This window comes from Enhydra lutris, unplaced genomic scaffold (genome assembly GCF_002288905.1).
Source record: "Enhydra lutris kenyoni isolate GAN:26980312 unplaced genomic scaffold, ASM228890v2 scaffoldscaffold82, whole genome shotgun sequence".
NCBI lineage: Eukaryota > Metazoa > Chordata > Mammalia > Carnivora > Mustelidae > Enhydra > Enhydra lutris.
In genome coordinates, this window is record NW_019154166.1 from 2,461,165 (window position 1) to 2,478,906 (window position 17,742).

General features: G+C 56.7%; 1 protein-coding gene across 2 annotated transcripts in view; it reads left to right on the forward strand.

The window, feature by feature from the left end:
* LOC111161163 (dynein axonemal heavy chain 2) overlaps positions 1-17,044 on the forward strand; it is a 77,179-nt gene extending 60,135 nt beyond the window's left edge. For both annotated transcript variants that reach the window (XM_022524700.1, XM_022524701.1), the window contains 23 exons: positions 4,116-4,280; positions 4,783-4,908; positions 5,056-5,204; positions 5,330-5,396; positions 5,514-5,664; positions 5,863-6,011; positions 6,183-6,316; positions 6,434-6,578; positions 6,672-6,871; positions 7,870-7,996; positions 9,307-9,493; positions 9,586-9,734; positions 9,847-10,030; positions 10,232-10,422; positions 14,249-14,440; positions 14,575-14,759; positions 14,983-15,211; positions 15,289-15,440; positions 15,569-15,683; positions 16,083-16,259; positions 16,362-16,436; positions 16,599-16,749; positions 16,890-17,044. In XM_022524700.1, the coding sequence (XP_022380408.1) occupies positions 4,116-4,280; positions 4,783-4,908; positions 5,056-5,204; positions 5,330-5,396; positions 5,514-5,664; positions 5,863-6,011; positions 6,183-6,316; positions 6,434-6,578; positions 6,672-6,871; positions 7,870-7,996; positions 9,307-9,493; positions 9,586-9,734; positions 9,847-10,030; positions 10,232-10,422; positions 14,249-14,440; positions 14,575-14,759; positions 14,983-15,211; positions 15,289-15,440; positions 15,569-15,683; positions 16,083-16,259; positions 16,362-16,436; positions 16,599-16,749; positions 16,890-17,044 (3,555 nt within the window). The remainder of the gene's footprint in view (positions 1-4,115; positions 4,281-4,782; positions 4,909-5,055; positions 5,205-5,329; positions 5,397-5,513; positions 5,665-5,862; positions 6,012-6,182; positions 6,317-6,433; positions 6,579-6,671; positions 6,872-7,869; positions 7,997-9,306; positions 9,494-9,585; positions 9,735-9,846; positions 10,031-10,231; positions 10,423-14,248; positions 14,441-14,574; positions 14,760-14,982; positions 15,212-15,288; positions 15,441-15,568; positions 15,684-16,082; positions 16,260-16,361; positions 16,437-16,598; positions 16,750-16,889) is intronic.
* Positions 17,045-17,742: the final 698 nt, after the last annotated feature.

Sequence of the window (17,742 nt, forward strand, 5' to 3'; positions counted from 1 at the left end):
CGAGCAGATTCAGGTCCGTCCCGCCACCATCGCCTCCTTGGCCCAGAGTGTGAGACGCTGAAGCCCAGGACAGCTGGTCCAGGGCCACATGGGCCTGGCCATCGGCGCAGAGCCTGCTGTCCTGCCGTAGAAGCTCCCCCAATGTCACACGCTGTCTGCGTGCGCCTCAGACTCCGCCCCCACTGCCCCTTAGTCTGGTGGCAGGCCCTTCTGTCGCCGCGGGAGCTGTCATCCTGGGCCACCCACCCTTGCAGCCCACGCCTGCAAGCAGTCCTGCCTCCCCAGACCCGGCCACCCACCTATGGTCAAAGCCACTGTCGCCTGCCAAGGTCAGACTGTCACAGCAGGTTGGCCTCGGTGCAAAGACCCACCAGGCCTGATAGGAGCCTGGACAGATCCTTTGACGCAAAACCCACGTGCGTATCCGCAAGGTCCATGTGTGGCGCCTGCTCCTGCCCCCAGCTTCTCAGTGGTTTCCCAGTCAGATTCTCTCGAGAAATCTGAGAACGTGCAGCCTTCTTCTATTCCTGGGATTCTAAACACATCAAAAAATAAAACAAAAGGAGTTTGGCCAAAATATCACTGGTAGAGACTAGGTGGGAGGATGTGGCCGACACGGTGGGCGAGCGGTCCAACTAGAGGCGACGCTGTCATCAGACAGGCTTGCCCAGTGTTGGGTATTGCCGGGGGGGTGGGGGGCAGAGTGGAAGGGACTGGAGGGTCCAGAGCATTCCAGGTGCCTGTGTCAGTCAGATCAGCCACGCGCGGCCCCTGGAGAAGGGGCGCATGAGGCCTTGGGGAAAGTCTTCCAACAGAACGAGGGAACGGCCAAGATCAGAAACTGTAACAAAACACGGCCCCAGAAAGAAAAAATAAACCCAGAGAGAACTCAGGTTCAGGGGAAGCGCTTAAAAAGCAAACCAAGGTAAACACGGCTGTCATCAGAGGAGGTGATGGAGGAAGGGCCGACACCCGGAGAGCAAAAAAAGGACATTGAGAGGGAAAAAAAGTGCAAAAACAGAGACAAAGAGAGAATCCTGGGAAAATTGAAAATGCTTAAAGTCCAACAGCCAGCAGAAGGGCGGGAAGCAGCAACCGCAAACGCAACCCCGCGGGACAGCGGACCCAATCCAACTGATGGGAATTTCCACAAGAGAAAAGCGCAGCATCAGACGCGACGGGAAAAAATTTCACAACTGGGGCAGCGGGCTCAGTGACCCCGTCAGAAGGTGCCCCAGCCACAGGTGGCTCGGCCAGTCACCATGGACCTCGAGAAGGCCGTGACTGCTGAGTGGGAGCATCGTGATCAAGCTCGGCCCCATAAAAATGAGAACACAGCTCAGGGGTGGGAGACGGGGTGGGTGGGGGAGGGGAAGGACTGGGCAACGATTGTGTGGGAGATCAGATCAAACAGGGTCTGGAGATGTTATCGGCAGGATTAAGGTGACAAGCAGCAGCCTTAGAAGAGGTAGGAGAGGGGCACCCGGCGGGGGCTGTCAGTGGAGTGCACGACCCTGGATCTGAGGTTGTGGGTTCGAGCCCCACCTAGGGTGTAGAGATGACTTCACAAAATAAAAAAATATTTTTTTTAAAGATTTTATTTATTTATTTGACAGAGATCACAAGTAGGCAGAGAGGCAGGCAGAGAGAGAGGGGGAAGCAGGCTCTCCGCCGAGCAGAGAGCCCGATGTGGGGCTCGATCCCAGGTCCCTGAGATCATGACCAGAGCTAAAGGCAGAGGCTTAACCCACTGAGCCACCCAGGCGCCCCTAAAAAGAAATCTTAAAACAAACAAACAAACAAACAAACAAACAAACGTAGGAGCAGGGACAAAGAGGTGGTGGCGTGGAGGGTCAGGGTCGACACCTGCCTCCCTCGTAGCACAGACGTCATAGAAATAGTTTCGAATGGAAAAATCAGGAAACAGTCCTGTGGAATGTGCTCAAATGAGTGCACAATACCTCTGGAGGGGTGAATATTCAAGAAGGAGGAGGCAGCAGGGAGAACCAAGGGTAGGGCTGGGACACTTTCCAGGCCCTTGTGCCTTCTGGATTTTCAAGTGACTTGTTCACCAAGTAAACAAAAAAGAAACAGCCGTGTCAAAATGTGCTTACGCATGGACGAGGACGTTCATCCCAGCGTGGTTAAGAATAGAAAATGTGGGAAAGACACACATGTCTATCAGAAGGAGGCTTGTTATATAAATTATGGTTCAGTCATTCACAAGCGGTTTTTGCAGCTGTTAAAGAGAATGAGGCAGCTTGATGCGAGCCGACTTGGAGACAAGGAAAAAATAGTAAAGCGCGTTAGTATGCCAGCGTTTATCCTCATGAGAAGACTCACCCAGGCATGAACCATCTCCTGAGCGTGGGGCAGCCTTCTAAGTGTAAAGATCTAGCCAGTGAGCAAGGTCCTGCCTTCACGGGGCTTGTATTTACTTTATTATGCACTGGCTCAGTGCCCAGCCTGCCCAACTGGACCCTGTCTGGAAAGCTTTCCAAGTGAGCACAGGCACAGGGGGCTGGCTCAGGACCTAGAGGAAGCCAGGATCTTCCCCCTGTGTGTGCTCTTCCTTCCTTTTGATGTGCATTCACTCTTTACAGAAAGATCTAGAAGATGAATATGATTATCGTTATTTTTTTAATTTTAATTTTTTTAATTTTAATTTTAATTTTTAAAAAAGATTTTATTCATTTGAGAAAGAGAGAGCGTGAGAGAGAACATGAGAGGGGAGAAGGTCAGAGGGAGAAGCAGACTCCCCGCACAGCTGGGAGCCTGATGCGGGACTCCAGGATCGTGACCTGAGCTGAAAGCAGTGGCTTAACCAACTGGGCCACCCAGGTGCCCCTATGGTTACTTTTTTAAAGACGATTTTGTGGTTAGGTGTGATAATGGGGTTACCGTCACGTGGGGAACATCCTTGTTTTGTTCCCAGGAGGCATTAGGAAGTCTGGAGGCTGGAAATGTCATGAGGTCGTAACTTCCTTTAAGATGCTTTGGCAAAACACCAGGAGACAAGATTAAAAATAGCAAAATGCAAACAACTGTTAAATTGACGGGTATAGAGGGGCTCGGCATGTGATTCTTTTCCCTAGGTTTGCAGTTTTTCACTGTCTTTGAATTAAAAGGATTAAAACTGCGACCATTTAAAAAATGCAAACAGATGAGTATATAGATATGTATGTATTTTTAAAAAAGTAGCTTACAGGGGCGTGTGGATGGCTCAGTCAGACGACCAACTCTTGATCTCAGCTTAGGTCTTGATCTCAGGGTTGTGGGTTTGAGCCGTGCATCGGCTATGCACTGGGCATGCAATCTACTTAAAAAAAAAAGAGAGAAGGAAAAAAAAAACTAGCCTAAGTATAATAGCCAAATATACAGAGGCACCTGCCAGAAGACGTAAGAAGAGAAACAGTTACAGAATGACTTGCTGCGGCAGGGTGGGGTGGGAGCGGCTTGAAGAGGCAGCTAAGGGACTCTCGCTGGTCATTCCGACTGCTTCTGTCATCTCATTTAGGCCTTTCACCTTATGCACGCATTTCCTGTATAAAAAATAGAAACAGTGAAGACAACACCACGTGCAAAGCCAGTAATGAAATACAGCACGGTTGTGGGCTGAGCCTCCCTGCAGACACATCTCGGCGGGAAGCCCAGTCATAATCAGGGCTGCTGACAAGCTCGGACCAGGCGCAGGGAGGCGGTCACGTTCACCTACCTGGGGTGAAACCCACATGTGTGGGGGCGGGGGGGGGGCAGACAGGGTGCCCCTCCCCCTCCGGGCCCCCCCAGCCGTGTTTCCTCCTTTGCATGGCCCAGCTCACTTCACCCCTTCTTTCTTTAGCGATTAGTGCCTTTTAACACATCACTCCCGAGGCTCGCGCTGTCCCCTGAAGGTGACGTTGCTTTAGGGACAGTAATTTGGGGGGTCATATGTTGCATTTCCAGGATCTTAGGGGTCGGCCTATGGGTTTGGGCTCAGGTGCTGCTCCCTTGCTGGGTGCCAGGCCCCATGCACTCCTTCCGACAACCTGCGCGGGGCCCGTCAGGGAGGCAGGCGAGGATGCATGCTCCACACGGTCGCAGGCTGCTGATCCCTGGGCTCTGGTCCCTCCCAGGTGGCCCAGAAACTGGAGATGCTGAAGAAACAGTATGACGAGAAGCTGGCCCAGAAGGAGGAGCTCCGGAAGAAGTCGGAGGAGATGGAGGTGAAGCTTCAGCGCGCGGGGCTGCTGGTGTCTGGGCTGGCCGGTGAGAAGGCCCGGTGGGAGGAGACCGTGCAGGTGAGCCGGGCCGCCAGCTGGCGCGCCTTTCTCCTGCGCACCCTGCCCGGAGCTGCACCTGCCTCCAGCTGAGGGATGGTCGAGGGACGTGGGGACATGGGGTGTCAGTGCATTCTCCCCCTCCCACTTCAGGAGAAGAGTGGAAGAAAAGACTTCGTGCCATTAGGGGTCTGCTGCCCTGTAGGCCTGGAAAGTTCACGCCGGGGCCCCTGATGGGGCTGCCGAGCTGGTAGAAACAGCCCCGGGGCATCTTGTCTTTGCCTCTATTGTGTTCTGGGCTTCAGGAAAGGCTCCGGCCTTATCACCAGAGTGTAAACAGAACCGCTATTAAAGACCGGGAGCTCAGAAGTAATTAGAATCAGGTTAGAGCTTTCAGGGCCAAAGGTTCAGGAGAGGGGAAGCACCTCTTTGATCTAGAAAGTGTCCCCAGGAGAGTGCCTTCAGAGCACTCCCAGTGTGTCCCCCCCACCTCCGCTGGCTTATACCCCCTCCTGCCCCCCAGGGCCTGGAGGAGGATCTAGGCTACCTGGTGGGTGACTGTCTCCTGGCTGCTGCCTTCCTGTCCTACATGGGCCCCTTCCTGACCAACTACCGGGACGAGATCGTCAACCAGATCTGGATGAAGAGGGTGAGGCCGTGGTCAGGTGTGAGTGATCTCTTGGGCCGTGAGACCACAGCCTCTGGGAGGAACCGAGGGAGATCCGGCAGGGGTCAGGGCTGGAGGGAGGACAGGCTCAGGTCTCCAGGCTGAAATTCAGGGCTCTTCCCCACCTAGATCTGGGAGCTGCATGTCCCGTGCTCACCCCGCTTTACCTTTGATAACTTCCTGTCCAATCCTACCAAAGTTCGAGACTGGAACATCCAGGGGCTGCCCTCGGATGCCTTTTCCACGGAGAATGGCATCATCGTCACCCGTGGCAACAGGTCAGGAAGCTGCTGGGGGCAGGGGTGGGGGGGCATCATGGTCACCCGTGGCAACAGGTCAGGACGCTGCCACGGGGCAGGGGTGGGGGGCCATGCCCGTGGTCTGGCTGACCGTCCTCCCACAGGTGGGCGCTGATGATTGACCCCCAGGCCCAGGCCCTGAAGTGGATCAAGAACATGGAAGGAAACCAGGTACAAGGTGGGGGGGGGGGTTGCTCCCCAAGCCTATCTCTTCCTGAGCCACTACCCAAGAGCCTGGTTTTCCTTTGGTCCTTCGGTGGGTCTCCTACTGTTTCCCCTACTCTCTAGGGCCTCCAGATTATTGACCTGCAGATGAGTGACTACCTCCAAATTCTAGAAAAGGCCATCCAGTTCGGATACCCCGTGCTGCTCCAGAATGTGCAGGAGTATCTGGACCCCACCCTCAACCCTGTGCTCAACAAATCTGTAACTCGAATCGGTGGGGGCCCAGGCTTGCTGTGGGCTCACATTGCGGGGCGTCCGAGAGGCCAGCCACGTGGGACCCGGGGGACAGAAGGGCTGGTCCCCAGGCTGGGGGGGCTTCCATTCAGACAGCCCCCCCGGGGGGGGGCCTGTAGCACGCTGACCACAGCGGGTCCTTGCCCTTGACCACCACCCTCCGACCCCGCTGCTACAGGTGGTCGGCTGCTGATGCGCATTGGAGACAAGGAAGTGGAGTACAATCCGAATTTCCGGTTCTACATCACCACCAAGCTCTCCAACCCCCACTACAGCCCGGAGACCTCAGCCAAGACCACCATTGTCAACTTTGCCGTCAAAGAACAGGTGGGTGGGGGCTGGCGCCGGGAGGAACTCAACTCCAGCGGAGCAGGCATGGGCGGCATGGAGACGGAGGCCCATGTCGTGGGGCAGCAGGGGACGAGGGGCCGGGAGATGTGATGGGGCGACAGGAGTGAGGTCCCCAGAGAGAGTGTCCCCCTGCACCCGCGCTCCCAGGGCCTGGAGGCTCAGCTGCTGGGGATCGTGGTCCGGAAGGAGCGGCCGGAGCTCGAGGAGCAGAAGGACTCACTGGTCATCAATATCGCTGCGGGCAAGAGGAAGCTCAAGGAGCTGGAGGACGAGATCCTTCGGTGAGAGCGGCCTCCACGCCCACCCCGACCCCCACTGGGGCCCACAGGCACCTGGGGCTGTGGAGGAGTGCCAGGCCCCTCACCTCTGCATCTCCGCCCCTGGGGGCCTCCTTTCAGGCTGCTGAATGAGGCCACAGGCTCCCTGCTGGACGACGTGCAGCTGGTGAACACCCTGCGGACCTCCAAGGTGACGGCCACCGAGGTGACGGAGCAGCTGGAGACCAGCGAGACCACAGAGATCAACATCGACCTGGCCCGGGAGGCGAGCTCCCGCCGTGGAGACTGGGGGAGGGAGGGGTTCGGCCCGGCCCCGCCCCAGCCCCGCCCCCATGGTCCTGACTCCGCTCCCCCGCAGGCTTACCGCCCCTGCGCCCAGCGGGCCTCGGTACTGTTCTTCGTGCTCAACGACATGGGCCGCATCGACCCCATGTACCAGTTCTCGCTGGACGCCTACATCGGCCTCTTCATCCTCAGCATCGACAAGAGCCACCGCAGCAACAAGCTGGAGGACCGCATCGACTACCTGAACGAGTACCACACCTACGCAGTCTACAGGTCGGCGCCCCCAGCTGTGCGTGCGAGACGCAGACCTTCTCGCGTCACCAGGCCGCGGCTCCTGGTGCCCTGCCCCCCTCTCCCTGCAGCTTCCCTGGGCAGCCCGTCCACTGAGGGTCTAGCCCCGCCTGTGGGCCTAGAGCCCAGCAGTAGGAATCTTGGTAAAATCCAGGTTCAGATTCAGCGGGTCTGGGGTGCCGCTTGAGGTTGTGCATCTCTAGCTAGCTCCCTGCTGGTCTGGGGACCAGGCTCTGAGCAGCAGCGAACTTGACCTCTTCACCCAGAGGTCCCACAGCCCCCTTGAGTTCAGCTCATTTCACCTGAAACACCTCATCCCCCCCTTCCTTAAGGGTCCTCACCCCCGGACAGCACCGATACCCACCTCCCTGTCCCCCAAGCCAGAAATCAGAAGTTCTCCCTGACCCTTCTTCTCCCTGACCCCCGGATCAAGCCCCAGGGTTTGCTCATGGGTCTTTCTGCAAAGGCCCCTGCCCAGGTCTGCCCACCAGGCCCTGCAAGCCTTTTTGCCTCGGCTCCCTGCTCTCCCTGGGTCCCCCCTGCTCTTCCTCTTCCACCATGCTCATGACTCTGCTGCCCCCTGCTCCTCTCAGAGACTGTCTGGGGGCGGCCCTACCCTGCGATCCCCCAGTGGCGCGGCCACCCTGTGCAGGACCTGTCAGGTCACACAAGAATCCCCGGGCTGGCTGGCTGTCTTCCCGCTCTACCCGACTGCCTCCAGGACAGAGTCTGGGGCTCATTCACTTTTGTGTCCCCGGGGCCTGGCTGAGTGCCTGGCACAGAGTAGGGGTCCCACCAACACTGCGGGCTGTTTGCTGGAAACGAATGACTGATGTCCCCAGTGAACCTTCCAGGTCCCTGTGCATGTGGCTGTTTCTGGGAGGCTCGGCTTAGACACCGACCGGGGCCCTCGTCATGTGTCAGGCTCAGTGAGCCTTCATGTTGGCTTCCCCGCCCCCTCCCCCTGCACCGTCTCCCAGGTACACCTGCCGCACACTCTTTGAGCGCCACAAGCTGCTATTCAGTTTCCAGATGTGCGCCAAAATCCTGGAGACCTCCGGCAAGCTCAACATGGATGAGTACAACTTCTTTCTGCGCGGGGGCGTGGTGAGTGGGGCAGAGGTGTCCAGGTCGGGGCCAGGGGGACGTGTGATAAGGACTCCAAGCCAGCCCATAAGGCACACGGCTCTAGGGCGCGAGCTAAGGAAAAGCACCAGGAGCAGGTGCTCCCCCAGGGTGCAGAGCGTGCACCTGCCATGGGCTCCCTTGCTCGCCTTATGGGCAGAGCTTTGGGGCCCCTCTTCCCTGGGACCCGCGGATTGGTGTGATCTTGCCTCTTTCCCTGCTGCTGGAGCACTCCTCCCCCAGCCTGGCTGCCATGGTCACATGGAGCTCTCTCCCTCCTGAGCACCCTCCCTGCCCACCCCCATGCTGCTTTTGCTTGGCAAAACCGGGGTCTGGTTGGATCCCGTCCTCCTGCTCCTGTTGGCCCCAGGCAGCGAAGCATGCCCACGCAGGACAGACTCACTTGAAATCTCTAGTCCCTTGGAACTGGCAGATGTGGCCCATCTTAGTACCCTTGTGTCCCCTGTTCCTTCTGCCACAAGTGGGGGTGGGGCCTTCCCTTACCTCCTCCAAGATTCAAATCCCACCTCACTCACTGGGACCTCCTTGACTTTCTTTTTCTTTTCTTTTCTTTTCTTTTCTTTTCTTTCTTTCTTTCTTTCTTTCTTTCTTTCTTTTTTTTTAAGATTGTATTTATCAATTTGAGGTGGGGGGAAGGGCAGCTGAGTGCGGAGCCCGATGTGGGGTGGGGCTTGGTCCCCCAGACTTGGAGATCAGGACCCCTGCCGAGGTGGAGAGTGGGAGGCTCAGCAGACTGGCCCACCCAAGCACCCCTTCTTATTTAACACTCCAGCACCCCCCCAGCCCCCAAGAACTTCTAGTCTTTTTTATCCTCAACTTTGTTTCTGCATGGCATTGCCCTCTTTAACCTACTAGATCATTTAATGATCTGTCCCGGGTTTTGGCTCATCATCCGCCCTCCCATTTTGGACACTAAGCTCCTCCGGGGCCGAGGACTCTGTCCTTTTACGCAGTCACGTGTCCCAAGCGCTGAAAACACATGGTCGGTGAGCAGTAAGTGTTTGTTGAAGAAGGGAACCCACAAACCGCCTCGAGGGGTGAGGCCACCCGCCGAGAGCCTCGGGGGGCGAGGGACAGTAATCCCGGGAAACCACCAGAGGGCGCCAGCTTCCTAACTTTGCATGGCGAGCCCAGGACCCCCAAACCGCCGTCCCTAGGCACCAAGGATTCCTGTCCTCCTTCCTTCATCTGGCCATCCCGGCCAAAGAAAAAGAAAAAAGTAATTCTCAGGAGGTGTTCCCGGTCGATCCCTTGCCCTCTGCCCGGCCCAGGTCCTGGATCGGGAGGGCCAGATGGACAACCCCTGCACCAGCTGGCTGGCGGACGCCTACTGGGATAACATCACGGAGCTGGACAAGCTGACCAACTTCCACGGACTCATGAACTCCTTCGAACAGTACCCCCGGGACTGGCACCTGTGGTACACCAATGCCACCCCGGAGAAGGCTATGCTGCCAGGTACCCGCCGCCGCCTGCCCTGCCCCCCCCCCGCCCCCCCCCCCGCAGCCCCGCAGCTACCCCCCCTAGAGCCCCCCCCCCCCCCCCCCCAGGTGAGTGGGAGAACGCGTGCAACGAGATGCAGCGTATGCTGATCGTGCGCTCGCTGCGCCAGGACCGCGTGGCCTTCTGCGTCACCTCTTTCATCGTGTCCAACCTGGGCTCCCGCTTCGTCGAGCCGCCTGTGCTGAACATGAAGCTGGTCAGTGGCTTGGTTTCCCGCCGCCCGGGGTCCCTCCGTCCCTCTTCCTGCTGCCTGACGCCCCGGGCGGGGCGCCCTCCTGCCTGAGGCCACGCCCCTGTGCTCCTGGCAGGTGATGGAGGATTCCAGTCCACGAACCCCGCTGGTCTTCATCCTATCCCCCGGCGTGGACCCCACCAGTGCCCTCCTGCAGCTGGCGGAGCACTCGGGCATGGCCCAGCGCTTCCACGCCCTGTCGCTGGGCCAGGGCCAGGCCCCCATCGCTGCCCGGCTGCTCCGGGAGGGTGTGAGTCAGGGTCAGTATCCGTCCTGCCCCCTCCCAGCCCCCACCTCAGCTCCACAACGGTAACCATAGCCCCCCACTTCCCCGGAAGGCCCCTGCACCCGCCGAGCTGGGTTGGGACTCCTGCCCCTCACATGCACACACAGACCGGTGCAGAGCATGGGACAGCTGGGGCTCGGGGACGGGTTCTCACCGAACCGGCATCTCCTTGCAGGCCACTGGGTATTCCTCGCTAACTGCCACCTGTCCCTGTCTTGGATGCCTAATCTGGACAAACTGGTGGAGCAGCTGCAGGTGGCAGAGCCCCACCCATCCTTCCGCCTCTGGCTCAGCTCCAGCCCGCACCCCGAATTCCCCATCTCCATCCTGCAGGCCAGCATCAAGATGACCACGGAGCCCCCGAAGGTAGGGTGCCTGCAGATGGCCAGCTCCAGCTGGGCCATCTGGCCCTGAGGGCTCCCTGCGAGCGTCCGCGAGAGGTCTGGCCATAATGACAGCACCGCGTTTTGGTTCTGCTGCCTTCCACCTCATTTCTTTTCTCTACATGCCAAACTCTTAGAGCCTAGGAGTAATATCTAAACATTTTTTTAAAAGGATTTTATTTGTTTGTTTGAGAGAGTGAGAGACCACAAACAGGGGAAGAGGCAGAGGGAGAGGGAGAAGCAGACTCCCCACTGAGCAGGCAGCCTGATGTGGGGCTTGATCCCAGGACCCTGGGATCATGACCTGAGCCGGAGACAGACACTTGACCATCTGAGCCACCCCGCTGCTCCAATATCTAAACATTTCTGAGCACAATCATGGTCCAGGCATCATTCATTTATTAACTCATTTAAAACACACACCCTCATCAGTATTGTTCCTTGCATTTTACAGAGAGAAAATAACTTGTCCATAGAACCTTCCTGCCTCACAGCCTTTCCTTGCATCTCTCCCTGATGCCACACCCGCTGGACCCCAACCCCTCCCTCCAGCTCTGGAAAAGGTGATCTCCGTATTACGAAGTCACCATCAGCACAACCGTCCTAATCCTTCAAGATCGGCTCATATTCCCACATCCTACCTGTTCACCTCTGCGTGAATGGTTTTGGTAGCTTTCTACTGCTTTTAGCCAAGACCAAAACCTGTATTAGCATAGCCTGTGCCACCCCCAAACCCCTGCTACACCCATCACATTGTCCCCCCCCCACCCCCGGCTACACCTAAAATGTTGTTCCCCTTTCCTTTGCTCTACGTACACCATTAATTTTTAAAATGCCTTGTCCATCTTCCTCCAGACTCTGTACTCTTCCCCCCGCTCCCAAGACTTCTAGAAGCCCCTGCTGCTGGGCCTACATCCTCCTCAACCTCTCCTCTGCCGTTTCAGGCCGGGGACCATCACTTCCTCAAGAAGCCTCTGCCCTCCAGGTCTAGGCCAACACACATACGACCTCCCTACTCCTATTGCCCCCCAGCCTGCTGTGACACTGGACTGTGTTGTATGGGTTGGGAGCCCGATGCCAGGACCCTGGGATCATGACCTGAGCCAAAGGCAGATGCTTAACAACTGAGCCACCCAGGTGCCCCCAAATCCCCCACTCTCAAAGCAAGTTGCCAGCCTGCCACCAGAGAGAGCCTCCTCACCCCATCTTTGTTAATGGTGCCCTTAGTTTTTTCATTTTCCTTTTTTATTTTTTGAGAGAGCAAGCAAGCAAGTCGGGGGGTGGGCAAGGAGGGATAGAGGGAGAGAGAACCTTAAGCAGTGTCCACGCTCAGTGTGGAGTCCGACACCTGAGATCATGACCCCAATGGAAATCAAGAGCCAGACGCTTACCTGACAGAGCTACCCGGGCGTCCCTGATGATGTTTTAACCTAAATCTATTATATATTTCCAGTTTTCTTCAGTGACCCAATCATATCCTTTATAAAATCCCCCTGCAGAACCTCAGCCCCCAGGTGCCAGTTGGGGGACGGCTCTGGAGTATATTTGTGGATCACTGCCTGCTGTCTGGCCTTTTCCTTTTAATTAAACATTCCACAGACACAAAAAAATATAAAACATACACAAGACATAAAGGATCCCAATTCCACACACACCCGTGTGCCCACCTTCCCAGGTAAGAATGAGGACTCTCCTTCCCATCGCCTTCCCTGCCTGCTGGGCAGTCACCACTCTTCTCAAGGTGCATTGGCTGGAGGCACCGAGCTGGCCGCGAGCCCCCAGTAACCTGCGACTCGCCTTTCCCATTCAGTGCAACGTACTCGACGTTCATTCATGCTCGCGGTTCCTGGTTCCTCAATGCGCTCCCCATCCAAATCCGTCCTTAGTCATGTGTCTTGTCAGTTGTCTTTTTCCTTTTTATTTTTTTTCATGAATGGAGATCCTTAATTTTTATGAGGTGGAATTTAGCTCTTCTTTATGGCTTATGCTCCTAGGTGTTGTTCAAAAAATCGCTTACTCCAAGGTGGTAAAGGCAGTTTCTCACACTTGTCTTCAGAAGCATTTATAATTTGACTTTCTCATATTGGTGTTTTAACCACTTGAAGTGGATTCTCACGAGTGTGGGATGAGTAGGGGTCCAATATTTTTTTCTGGCCACACAGATAGCCACTTCTCCCAGTACCATCATCGAACATCGTACAGTTACCCTTCTGATCTGCAGGGCCTGCTAAGCCTTAAAACATGTTTATATATGTGTAGGTTTCTGGGCCCTTTATTCTGTTCGTTGGTCAGGTTGTTCATATTGGGGTCAAAAGACACGGTCTCAGTGACCCTATAGCTCTGTAATAGTCCTTGCTTGCTGGTACGGCAAGTGTCTTTACCGCATTCTTTTTCAGGCCACTCGTGGACTTTTATTTTGCAACAGAATTGCTGGGATTAGCTTGTTAAATTCTACAAAAAAAAAAAAATCTCTTAATCAGTCTGGAGGAAATCAACATCTTTCGTATATTACGCCTCCCCATCCATGATTATAGTATATCTCTCCATGTAGTCTTTATTTCAATCAAGTTTTTTCATTTTTGCTTTAAAGATTTGTGCATTTTTATTTATTCCTGGAAACTTTACGTATTTTGGTGTTGTCAATGACAGTATTCTTACTCTAATTTTTTCACTACGTTCTGTCTGTCACGGATGCATCGTCTTTTTTTTTTTTTTTTTTAAAGATTTTATTTACTCATTTGAGAGCACAGGCAGAGCAGCAGCAGAGGCAGAGTGAAAAGCAGGCTCCCCGCTGAGCTGGGAGCCTGACATGGGGCTCGATCCCATGACCTGGAGACCATGACCCGAGCCGAAAGTAGATGCCCAACCCTCTGAGCTATTCAGGTGCCCCAATGGATGCGTCTTCTTAAAAGCACTGTGTCAACAACATATTGCTGTCCTGCTCAAGACAGAAAGTGGCTGGGGCACCAGGCGGCTCAGTTGGTGAAGCGTCAGCCTTAGGTCATGATCTCAGGGTCCTGGGATTGAGTCTCACATCAGGCTCTGTGCTCAGGGGGGAGCCTGCTTCTCCCTCTGCCTCTGCCCCTCCCCCTGTTTGTGTGTTCTCTCTCGATCACTCTCTTTCAAATAAATAAAATATAAAAAAACAAAACAAAACAAAAAAACCCAAAACAGAAAGTGGCCCTCTGACTCCTGGTGAATCAAGTCCTAATGGCTCCATCTGGTCATAGCTTTTCTGACCCCACCTGGGTCCTTGCCCTTGACTTCAGTTAGACTCATCTTCTCACTTGTTCTCTGCTTTGAGCCTCTATCCCTTCCATTCTTTCCATCTCCATGAAACCAACGCCCTCCTGTCAGCCTCATTATCTCTTTCCCCTCGGTGAGACTCTGCCCACCTTGACCCACGAGGGCGTTCACAAAGCCTGAAAAATCTATCACACAGATGATACGCTATGACCCTCTTAATCTAGCCTGAAACTTTGCGTATGGCATCGTATAGATTTTTGTCCATTAATAGTTGCATGTACTATCAAAAGTGGGGGGACAAGAAGGTAGAGCTGCCACTAGCCCACACAGCGCCCGTGTGCTGATGAAAGAAAGAAAGGCACCCACCTAGTCCTGTGAATTGGTGCACATCCTGGCATGCAGATCAAGGTCTGGATTTCAGCTTTCACTACCCCCTTCAGCCAGCGTCCTTGTGCAGTGAACAACCTCCACAACCGTACGTGGTGGTGCCAGTGGCAGGGCTTAGCATGATGCAGGTCATCCCATGCGGGACATCCCAATAAAATGTCCTGCATTGTCTCCAGGGCCTGAAGGCCAACATGACGCGTCTTTACCAGCTGATAACGGAAGCACAGTTTTCCCGCTGCGCCAAACCTGCCAAGTATAAGAAGCTGCTGTTTGCCCTCTGCTTCTTCCATTCTGTGTTGCTGGAGCGCAAAAAGTTCCTGCAGCTTGGATGGAACATCATCTATGGCTTCAATGACTCTGACTTTGAGGTTTGCACCAATAGGGGCCTGTTACCCCAGGCCTGCCTGGTGGGGTCCCGGTGGGAGGAGCCGCGGACAGAAAGCCCCCCTTGAATGAGTTCCTGCCCTAACTGCGTGTGGGGGCGGGGCCGGGGCGTCCACAGGTGTCGGAGAACTTGCTGAGTCTCTATCTGGATGAGTACGAGGAGACGCCATGGGACGCCCTCAAGTACCTCATTGCCGGTGTCAACTATGGTGGGCACGTGACGGACGACTGGGACCGGCGCCTGCTCACCACCTACATCAACGACTATTTCTGTGACCAGACTCTGTCGACCCCCTTTCACCGGTGAGGCAGGGAGGGGCACGGACACGGGCCCAGAGAACAGCAGCTGCCCGAGGGGGCAGGACTGGGGGCAGCGGGGACGTTTGAGAAAAGGCCGAGTCTGTGGGGTCGGGAAGGGAGCAAGAGCAGGGGCGGCACGAAGGGGCCACGCAGAGTGGCTGGGGTCCTGGCCTGGCGGAGCCCCAGAGGCCCGCAGCGTGGTGACGGTCATGCTGGGGGCCTTCAGGTTGTCGGTCCTGGAGGCTTATTTCATCCCCAAAGACGGGAGCCTGGCCTCTTACAAGGAGTACGTCAGCATGCTGCCGGGCATGGATCCCCCCGAGGCCTTTGGCCAGCACCCCAACGCGGACGTGGCCTCCCAGATCACCGAGGCACGGACTCTCTTTGAGACTCTGCTGTCCCTGCAACCCCAGATTACTCCTGCCAGGGCTGGAAGCCAGAGCCGGGAAGAGAAGGTAGGAGCGGGCCGACAGCTGAGGAAGGGCAAGCAAGGCGGCAGAGAGGCTGCCACTCAGGGCTCCTGCCGTGCCAGGTCCTCGAGCTGGCTGCTGATGTGAAACAGAAGATCCCTGAAATGATCGACTATGAGGGGACCCGAAAACTGCTGGCCATGGACCCCTCCCCTCTCAATGTGGTCCTTCTGCAGGAGATCCAGAGATACAACAGGCTTATGGAGACCATCCTGTAAGATGGAGGGGGCAAGAGGAAAGGGCTCCCCCCCCCCCGCCCCCGCAACGCTCCCCACCCCCGCCCCTCAGGGATGGCTCTGCCAGGCCCCTCCCATCTCTAAGCTCCCACCTTACCCTACTCAGGTCCTCACTAACAGACCTCGAAAAAGGCATTCAGGGCCTCATCGTGATGTCTACAAGCCTCGAAGAGATTTTCAATTGCATCTTTGATGCCCACGTCCCTCCGCTCTGGGGAAAGGCAAGATTGCATCACTCTCAGACCCCTGTGCCCTCCTCCCCTATTTCTGGGAGGCATATGGCAACATGCGGTGTGCCTGGGTTTTGGAGCCAGAGAGATTCAAGGGGGAGATCCTGCTCCGCTATTCACAGACTGGGTTTGCACCGAGTAATTAACCTGGAAACTTAGGGCAAGTTCCTTGCCTCCCCCAAGGACATTTCAAGGATGCTCGGTACTGTGCGTCCCTCTCAGTTGGTGCTTCTTTCCTGGGAGCTGGCTTTTGGAGAGCTTGGCCCAGCGGCAGCTGGGAAATGGGCTGACATGGCAGATTTTCTTCCAGGTCTGCGCGCCAAGCGCTCGAAATCAAGATTTGAGTGCGCGAGTCAATGAGTATATAACACGCCCTATTTCCTCCTCCAGGCATATCCCTCACAGAAGCCACTGGCTTCCTGGACCCGGGACTTGGCCACACGCGTGGAACAGTTTGAGCTGTGGGCCAGCCGTGCCCGGCCTCCCGTGATCTTCTGGCTGTCTGGGTTCACCTTTCCCACCGGCTTCCTCACCGCGGTGCTGCAGTCCTCAGCCCGCCAAAACAACGTGAGCGAGCAGCGTGGGAGGCGGGATGGGGGGTGGGTGCTGGGGGTGTGGATTTGCTCTGCTCCTTAAGGGTCCTCCCTTATGCTCCCCCTTAACCCCCAGATTCCAGTGGACAACCTCTCTTGGGAGTTCATTGTTTCCACCGTGGATGACAGCAACCTAGTATATCCGCCCAAGGTGGGAGCAGAGGTCTGGGGGGGTGGGGGTGCTGGGAGTAAACCGCGGGAAACAACTGGTTAAGAAGGGAGAAGAGAGGTGGCAGTTCGGGGGTGCTGGTAGACAAAGGTCTCCACTTCTCCCCCAACTAGCCCCCCCCTGCCCCCCAACGTGTCTTCCCAGGATGGAGTCTGGGTCCGTGGCCTGTACCTGGAGGGCGCTGGCTGGGACAGGAAGAACTCCTGCTTGGTAGAGGCGGAGCCCATGCAGCTTGTCTGCCTCATGCCCACCATCCACTTCAGGCCTACAGAAAGTCGCAAGAAGAGCGCCAAGGGTAGGCTGCCTTCCCAGTACTTCGTTTGGATCCCAACCCACCCTGGGCCCCGCCCCTCCCCCACACCTGCTGGGGCCCTGCTCTCTCCAAGGCGCCCCGGGGCTCTGACTCCTGACTCCTCCTCCTCTCCTTTCCCCCAGGTCTGTACTCCTGTCCCTGCTATTACTATCCCAACCGGGCGGGCAGCTCAGACCGAGCCTCCTTCGTCATCGGCATCGACCTCCGGTCGGGGACCATGACATCTGATCACTGGATCAAGAGGGGCACTGCTCTGCTCATGAGCCTGGACAACTGACAAGGCCTCCTCTTCCTCCCGGCTTGAGGGAGGGTCGGGGACTCTGGGGACGGAGGCTGGACTTAACGGGGGCCACAGAATGGGGGCCGGGAGACAGCTAGGTGTACTGGCCATAAAGGTGGAAGAATTGTATAGGAACTCAGAGCAGTAAAACGCCTTCAACCGTAGCCCTGACTGAGCCTCTCAATGGGGTGCCGGGAGTCTGGGGAGGGAGGAAGCCCAGGCCTTACGGAGGAAGGTACTCCCGCGCGCAGCTAAAGGATGGGGAAGTTGCTAGGGAAGTGGGAGAGGAGGGGGCGTGGCCTTGAGCGAGGGGCCGGGCGGTGGGACCAGAAACGCGCGGGGCTAAATTTCGGGGCTGGCCCTGAGCAGGTGGGGCGGGGCTTACTTCGGAATGGCGCGTGATCCGAATGGAATAAGGGTTTGTCAGGCGAGGCTCGGGGCTGGACCCGGTACGTTGCACCCCAAACCCGGCACCCGGCATCCGGCATCCTCCTGCGCACCTGCGCTGAGGCGAGTGGGACCCGCAGAAGGCGGGGCGGGGCCCGAGAGAGGGACTCCGGCGCGAGAAGGGGCGGGACCACGGGGAAGGGGGCGGGGCTGGGGCGCAGTGGGGGCGGTGTTTGTGTTGGAAAATCCAACTGCGCCACGGGGCGGAGCGGCCCCCCCGGCCCTGGCCTGGGAGAGGGGGGGCCCGC